The sequence below is a fragment of the Eimeria necatrix genome, genomic scaffold (assembly GCF_000499385.1).
Source record: "Eimeria necatrix Houghton genomic scaffold, Enh_scaff526, whole genome shotgun sequence".
Classification (NCBI taxonomy): Eukaryota; Apicomplexa; class Conoidasida; order Eucoccidiorida; family Eimeriidae; genus Eimeria; species Eimeria necatrix.
The window spans coordinates 139-8102 of record NW_013651678.1 but is presented as its reverse complement, the minus strand read 5'-3'; the positions used below and the strand labels follow the sequence as shown (position 1 = coordinate 8102).

Genomic DNA, 7964 nt, shown 5'->3' with positions numbered 1-7964 from the left:
GGGGGGGCCCCCCCCCCCCCTGCTGCTGCTGCTGCTGCTGCTGCTGCTGCCACAAAGCCCCCACGGACTCCGCAAAAGACAGCCGCGGGTCTTCGCAAATGAGACGCAAATGACTCAAATGAAAACTCTCAAACATTTTGGAAGCAATTGAGATTTTAACTCGGAGATTAACGAGCCGCTGGTCAGTGTTGAGCTGCTCCTGGAAGGCCTGCAGCAGCTGCAGCAGCTCGGGGTCGCGCGGCTGCTGCTGCTGCTGCTGCTGCAGCAGCTGCTCCACCTGCTGCTCCAGCTGCAGCAAGTACTGCTGCGCCTTGAACAGCAACTCCTCTTCAACATAAAAGATTAACTGCCGCCACTTCTTCACCAAGATTTGTTCCAAAGCAGCTTTGGGGCTGAGGCCTTTGCCTGAGCGGCTTCTGCTGCTGCTGCTGCTCAGCGGCGCAGCGCCCTCTGCTGCTGCTGCTGCTGCTGCTGCTGCTGCAGCGGGGCCGGCCCCGCCCCGGCTGCCCGCCTCCGCCGCCTCAGCAGCCAGAGCTGCTTCTGCTGCACCGGACGCAGCAGAGGCGGCTCCTGCTGCTGCTGCTGCTGCACTTGCTGCTGCTGCTGCCATCGCCGTGTCTGCGGTGCTGTCCCCGCAGCTCACTGACGCCGCTGCTCCCGAACTCCCGTGCTGCAGCTGCTGCGCCGCATTCTTCGCCGCTGCTGCTGCTGCTGCTGCTTCCGCAGCAGCAGTTGCTGCTGCTGCAGCAGACCCCTGCGAGCGCTCCGCCTCGCCTGCAGCTCCTGCTGCTTCTGCTGCTCCCCCTGCTGCAGGCGCCGGCGCAGCGCCTGCTGCTGCAGCGCCTGCTGCAGCGCCTGCTGCTGCCCCTGCTGCTGCTGCTGCTGCTGCAGGCGCTGCTGCTGCTGCTTTTCTTGCACCTTTGTCTGCAACCGGACTCGCCGGAAGAGACACATCTGCTGCTTCCAACTCCTCAGCGGGCTCCTGGTCCCTGTCGAGGGCCTCCGGGGGGCCCCCCGGGGGCCCCCGGGGGGCCCCCTGGGGGGCCCCCTGGGGGGGGGCCCCCTGGGGGGCCCCTGGGGGCCCCTCGGGGGGGCCCCCCTCCTCCTGGGCAGGGGCTGGGGGCCCCGGGGTCAAACAAGTTACTAGCCGCCCCCAGAAGCCCCCTGGGTCTTCAAAGCTTTGCTGCACAATTCGAGAAAGAGTTGCTGAGAGGCTTTCTCCTGCTGCTGCTGCTGGTGGCGCTGCTGCTGCTGCTGCTGGTGGCGCTGCTGCTGCTGCTGCTGCTGCTGGGGCCGGCGCTGCTGCTGCTGCTGGCGGCGGCGTTGCTGCTGCCTTCTTCGGGCCACTTGCCGCTGCAGCAGCAGCGGGAGGCGCAGCTGCTGCAGAGGCGCCCTTCGAAGAAGAGTCAGCTGCTGCCTCCTGCTGCTGCTGCTGCTGCTGCTTCTGTTGCTGCTGCTGCTGGAGGTGCTGCTGCAGCAGCAGCTGCCGCACGCGCTGCTCCCCAGCAGCAACTGGCGATGAGCTGTTTTGAGGAGGCGAGGGCCCCTCTACGGCGGAAGCAAAGTCCGCGTTATCGTCATCTGCTGCTGCTGCTGCTGCTGCTGCTGCTGCTTCCCCAGCGTCTTCTTGCTGCTGCTGGTCCTGCTGCTGCCGCTGCTGCTGCAGCTGAGGCAGCTCCTCCTGCAGCTGCTGCTGCAGCGGCTCCGCCTCCTTGCTCTCCTCATTTGCTGCTGCAGCGTTTGCTGCTGCTCCGTTCTCGTCAGCTGTTCCAGGGGATTCTTCCTTGGTCACTGACAGGCACCCATCTGCTGCTGCTGCTGCTGCTGCTGCTGCTGCTGCTGACTGCTTCGGGGTGAGGTCCTCGAAGTCCTCGTACTGCTGCTGCTGCTGCTCCTGCTCCTTTGCTGCAGCTGCTGCTGCTTCTGAAGGAGGCTTGCCCTTGACGGCCCCCCCCTTGCAGCAGTTGAGGCAAACCATCGTCGCAGCTAAATCAGCAGCAGCAGCAGCAGCAGCAGCAGCGACACTGGCAGCAAAAGTGGCTGCTGCTGCTGGTGCTGCTGCTGCAGCACCAATTTAATCTCGACAAAGGGATACGAACTCTTCCGGTGCAGCAGCAGCAGCTGCCCAGTGTGGCAGGCTAGCTGGGGCTGCTGCTGCTGCCGCCGAAACGCTGCTGCTGCTGCTGCTGCTGCTCCGGCTGCTGCTTCTGCTCCTGCTCTTTCTGAGCTAGGTCCAGCTACCGTGCGCCTCTTTACGGCAGCAGCTCCTCGTGCTGCGGCGCTTGCTGCTGCTGCTGCTGCTGCTGCTGCTGCTGCTGCTGCTGCTGCTGCTCTCGCTCGGGAGCAGGTCAGCGTGACGGCCCGTCTGAAGGGGAGGAACGAAGCAATTTTGCTGTTGCAGCAGCAGCAGCAGCAGAAGGCTTTAAAGAAAGCCAAGGAGCGAAACCAGTCACAGCTATACTGCTGTTGCTGCTGCTGCTGCTGCTGCGGACGGTAGCGAGCCGCCTGCGCAGCATTCAGCAGTTAAGTCTGCTGCTTCTTCTTCCAAAGGCTTTTATGAGTCGAAAATGCTGCGAAAGAAGAAAGAGAAATGCTGCAGCTAGGAAACAGCTCGCAGCAGCAGCAGCAGCAGCTGCTGCTGCTGCTGCTCTGCAGCGAGCAAGCAGGGGATGCGTTGCTACCAATGCTTCTAAGCTGAAGTTTCAGCAGCAACATGTGCTGCTGCATCTGCTAGTGCTGCTGGTGCTGCTGCAGTTGCCGAGCAATGCTGACGACTACAGCAGCAGCAGTTGCAGCGGCAGCGGCAGCAGCAGCAGCAGCAGCAGCAGCAGCGGCAGCCGCCTAGATCCTCGCGATAGATACTTTCTGCAAGCCTTGACGTTTGTACATCAAGTATGTGTCTGAATGACACACAAAAGCAGCAAGGCGATCTGGCTGCTGCTGCTGCAGTAGCAGCAGCGTCAGCTGCAGCAGCAGCAGCAGCTGCTGCTGCTGCACGGCTCGGTCGCTGCTGCTCGTCAGGAGAGCCGGCGCTGCAGCAGCAACTGCAGCAGAAACTGCAGCAGCAACTGCAGCAACGACACTAACCATTAGAAAGACACAAAACAGCAACAATTAACCCGCTCTAAAGAAGCGCAGTCTTGATATAGCTAGTGCTTCCACACAAACAGCAGCAGCAGCAGCAGCAGCAGCAGCAACACCGGCAGCAGCAGCAGCTGCTGGGATCGGTCTTTGGAGTTGCACTTGCTGCTGCTGCTCCTTTTCTGTTCTTTTCTTTATTTGCAACGCATTTGTACTGCTGCTGCTGCTGCAGCTTCGTGTACACCCCGGTGGAAGCTAGGGGCTTAGCCTTGCTGCCGTACCCCCCAGCAGCAGCAGCAGCAGCAGCAACGCGGACATCAGCAGCAGCAGCCAGTACAGCACAGCAGCAATTGCTGCTGCAGCTGCAGCAACTGCTGCAGCTGCAAAGAACCCACAGCAAGCTGCAGATACCAAAAAGACAACAGATGGGGGCCCCCGCCCCCAAGTATGCTGCTGCTGTAGCAGCAGCACAGGCAGCAACTGCAACTGCAGCAGCAGCAGCATCAGCACCTGCAGCAGCAGGAGCAACAGTTGCTGCTATTACCGCTAAGGCGAAGTCTTCTCAGCCGCCCACACGCAAACTGCTGCTGCTGCCGCTGCTGCTGCTGCTGCTGCTGCTGCTGCCGAGTACGGCGCTCGCCACTCACTTAGCCCGGGACCCCTCGAGCTGCTCTACAGCAGCAGCAGCAGCAGCAGCAGCAAGGGAGCGACCTCCTTCGATCCCCCCCAAAGACGCCCTACAAACAGCAGCAGCAGCAGCAGCAGCAGCAGCAAACAGGGCGGCAAGTAGCAGGCTGCTGCAGACGCGACGCGGCAGCACCGATAGTAGCAGCAGCAGCAGCAGCAGCAACAGCAGCAGCAGCAGCAACAGCAGCAGCAGCAGCAAGGTCAAGGTGACTGTGGTGACAGCCACGGGAGTAGCAAGCCTCGATAGGCGGTGGGAGCTGATGCTGCCTGCTGCTGCTGCAGTCAAGCACGTGCGTTTGCTGCTGCAGCAGCAGCTGCTGCCCCGCCCGCCGCTGCTGCTGCTGCGGCTGCTGCACAAGGGCCGCTTGCTGTCCGCTGAGGAGACACTGCAGCAGCTGCTGCACCAGGACCTGCCAGCAGCAGCAGCAGCAGCAGCAGCAGCACCATCAGCAGCAACTGCTGCTGCTGCTGCTTCGAAGACGCAGCAGTCCCTCACCCTTATATGGGACACAGCAGTGCCTCCTGCAGCAGAAGGGGACTCACCCTCCCCAAGTGCTGCTGCTGCTGCTGCCAGCAGCAGCAGCAGCAGCAGCAGCAGCAGCAGCAAATGCTGCACCGATGCCCAGGACATAGCAGCTTACATGGCAGCAGGCGACACCGCAGGGCGCATTGCTGCGCTGCTGCAGCGCGAAGCTGACAGCCTAGCAGCAGCAGCAGCAGCAGCAGCAAACTCCGGGCACAGTGCTGCAGCAGCGGGACCCGAGCAGCCGCCCCGCACTGCTGCTGCTGTTGCTGCTGCTGCTGCTGCTGCTGCTGCTGTTGATCGAGCTGCCTTCGGGGGCTCTGACGTTCCGCTGCAGAGCAGCGAAGAGTTGAGTGCGGCTGTAGAGACACTGCAGCAAGCACTCGAGCCACAGCAGCAGCAGCAGCAGCAGCAGCAGCAGCAGCAGCAGGAAGAGGAGGAAGTCGAGTATTTCCCTGCCCCCCCCGGGACTCTGAAGGAGTACCTGCAGCAGCAGCTGCTGCTGCAGGTGCAGGTACACCCGAAGCGCCTGCTGCAGGTGGCAGCAGGGTCGCTGCTGCTGCAGCAGCTAATGGCGAACACAGCCACAGCAGCACAGACGCAGCAGCAGCAGCAGCAGCAGCGGGTGCGCGAGCTGCTGATGCTTTCTGCTGCGCCGGCCCTGCTGCTGCTGCGCCTCAGGCCTTTGCTGCTGCTGCAGCAATTCGCGTGGCAGCTGCTGCCCAAGGGCCGAGGCTGGAAGGTGCTGCGTCTGCTGCTGCCTCCTGCTGCTGCAGCAATGCTCGAGGACCAGCAGCCGCTGCCGCTGCAGCAGCAGGTGCAGCAGCAGCAGCAGCAGCAAGAACAACAACGCAAGCAGCAACAGCAACTGCACACGCAGCAGTTGCTGCTTCAGGGGCAGATGCAGCAGCAGCAGCAGCAGCAGCAAGGTGACACCTCGCAACACTGAGCTCTCCTTTAGACATTACAGCAGCAGCAGCAGCAGCAGCTGCTGCTGCTGCTGCTGCCCTGCAGCAGAGGGCCCTCGCCGGGGGCCCCGGGGGCCCCTTCTTTTGAACTTTGATGGAAGCAGCAGCAGCGCACTGGTATTTTTTTGTTGCTGCTTTACGTAGGAGTCATCAGCAGCAGCCTAAGCCAGCAGCAGCAGCAGCAGCAGCAGCAGCAGCAGCAGGCTCAGGGGGAGCACAGACAGCTCGAGGGGCCCCCCACTTTCTTGAGGCCCCTAGGGGCCCCCCTCTCCCATGAAGGGCCCCCCTTTGCCTGCGCTGATTGTAGTGGCCTGCTGCTGCTGCTTTTGCTGCTGCTGCTGCTGCGGCTGCTGCAGCGGCAGCGCAGCAGGCGAGACCTCTTGCTGGGAGGCCCCTGCTGCTGCTGCTGCTGCTGCTGCTGCTGCTGCAGAAAGCCTGATGGACTACGAGACCCGGGACAGCTGGGAGCTAGCAGCAGCAGCAGCAGCAGCAGCCGATGGCTCGCATGCAGGCGGAGCCTTGGGCGCAGTAGACACTGCTGCTGCTGCTGCTGCTGCTGCTTCTGCTGCTGCTCCTGCTGCAGCAGCAGAAGCAGAAGCAGCTAGCCACCAGCTGGCACAGGGGGCCCCCCAACTGCATGCAGCCCCAAGGGGCCCCTCTTCTGCTTCTTTGTATTCTTTGAGTTTCTTTTTGGGTCTCTTTTACGTCATTTTCCTTTGTGCTGCGCAGCAGCAAAAGAAAAGGGGAAGGCTCCTGAACAAGCAGCAGCAGCAGCAGCAGCAGCAGCAGCAGCAGGTGCTGCTGCAGCAGCAAACGCACCAAGAGGTCCGACAGCAGACGCAGCAGCGGCAGCAGCAGTCACACTGCCCCCAGGAGCAGCAGCAGCAGCAGCAGCAACAGCCTAACTGCTGCTGCCGTTCCTTCATGTCCAGAAGCAGCAGCAGCAGCAGCAGAAGCAGCAGCAGCAGCAGCAGAAGCAGCAGCAGCAGCAGCAGCAGCAACGTGAATTGCTGAGCTGCTTGTTTTGTTTCTCAGGACTTATTGGAGCCTCCAAATGCAGCAAAGAGCGACGACGCGACGCCCGAAAGTAAAGAAGTAAGCAGCAGCAGCAGCAGCAGCAGCAACAGCAGTAGCAGAGAGCAGCAGCAGCAGCAGCAACAGCAGCAGCAGAGAGCAGCAGCAGCAGCAGCAATCAAACAGCTGTTTCGCCCGGGAATTTCTTCTTCCCGGGGGCCTCTTTCCGTTGCTTCATATTAATCGGCGCTTTCTGCTGCTGCTGTCTTTGCTGCTGTTGGTTCTTTTGCTGCTGCTGCTGCTGCTGCTGCTGCTGCTGCTGCTGCTGCTGCAGCTTGAGCTCTCTGTTGCCCCGGATACACCAGAGGGGCCCCCCGGGGCCCCCGTAGAGGGGCCCCCCGGGGGCCCCCCAGTACCCTCTTGGAGGCCCTTGAGCCAACGGCAGCGGGCCTTTGTCGGGCCAGAAAGGCTAAGCCTCAGGGGGCCCCCTGGGGGCCCCCCGGGGGGGCCCCCCGGGGGCCCCCCGGGGGGCCCCCCTGGGGGCCCCCCTTTGGGGATTCCTGGGGGGCCCCCTGGGGGCCCCCCTGCTGCCTTCAGGGCGGAAAGCCCCCAGCAGATGGTGAGCTACTTAGGGTTTGGAGAAAGGGCTTTTAAGAGAGGGGAGATGTGGCTAGCTAGCTAGCTAGCTAGCTAGCTAGCTAGCTGGCTAGCCAGCTAGCTAGCTGCGCGTGGCTAATTAGAGATCAGATGCACCGGCACGCTGCCCGAAGCTAGCTAGCTGGAGTGCTTGCTGGCTGCGGCTAGTTAGCTATGGCTAGCTGTAGCTAGCCGCGGCCAACTGTAGCTAGCTGTGGCCAGCTGTGGCTAGCTGTGGCTAGCTGGCTGCACCTAGCTAGCTGTTGCTAGCTAGCTGTTGCTAGCTGTGGCTGCCTGTGGCTACCTGTGGCTACCTGTGGCTAGCTAACTGTAGCTAGCTGTTGCTAGCTAGCTGTTGCTAGCTAGCTGTAGCTGGCTGCAGCTAGCTAGCTGTAGGTAGGTGTAGCTAGCCAGCTGTGGCTAGCTAGCTGTGGCTAGCTAGCTGTGGCTAGCTAGCTGTGGCTAGCCAGCTGTGGCTAGCTAGCTGTGGCTAGCTAGCGGTGGCTAGCTAGCTGTGGCTAGCTAGCGGTGGCTAGCTAGCTGTGGCTAGCTAGCGGTGGCTAGCTAGCTGTGGCTAGCTAGCTGTGGCTAGCTAGCTGTGGCTAGCTAGCTGTGGCTAACTAGGTATGTTCGCGTTTGCAGGAAAGGTCGGGAGAGGCGGCAGCAGAAGGCCCCGCAGCGGAAGCACTGACCGAGGTAAGAGGGTTTAGGGTTTAGGGTTTAGGGTTTAGGGTTTAGGGTAACCCTAAACCCTAGAGTGAAAATAAAATGTAAAAGTAAAAAATGACAGGCAAACAATTCTGGAAATAAAGAAATAGACAAATAAAAGAAAAAGAGAATTTTTTTAAAATTTATTTTAATTTCTTTTTACTTCTCCTAGTTTGTCTAATTTAATATAATTACTTAGTTTAATTTGATTATTTATTTAATTATTTATTTTTACTTAATTATTTATTTTTATTTATGTATTTTTAATTATTTGTTTTTATTTAATTATTTATTTTTATTTAATTATTTATTTTCATTTAATTATTTATTTTCCATTTTTCATTTTT

The 7964-nt window shown here is 60.3% G+C and overlaps 2 protein-coding genes across 2 annotated transcripts in view; one reads left to right on the top strand and one right to left on the bottom strand.

The window, feature by feature from the left end:
- The window catches only part of ENH_00060780 (hypothetical protein, conserved), a gene marked incomplete at both ends in the record, with an annotated part of 3652 nt that extends 1674 nt beyond the window's left edge, over window positions 1-1978 (bottom strand). Inside the window, one exon of the mRNA XM_013577150.1 lies at window positions 65-1978. Within this exon, the coding sequence (XP_013432604.1) occupies window positions 65-1978 (1914 nt within the window). The remainder of the gene's footprint in view (window positions 1-64) is intronic.
- Window positions 1979-3506: 1528 nt separating this feature from the next.
- ENH_00060770 (hypothetical protein, conserved) lies at window positions 3507-7605 on the top strand (the record flags this gene model as incomplete). Its single annotated transcript, XM_013577149.1, has 6 exons — window positions 3507-5220; window positions 5404-5565; window positions 5690-6084; window positions 6295-6354; window positions 6608-6892; window positions 7552-7605. Coding segments are annotated over 6 exons (2670 nt in total), but the record flags the coding sequence as incomplete, so codon positions are not given.
- Window positions 7606-7964: the final 359 nt, after the last annotated feature.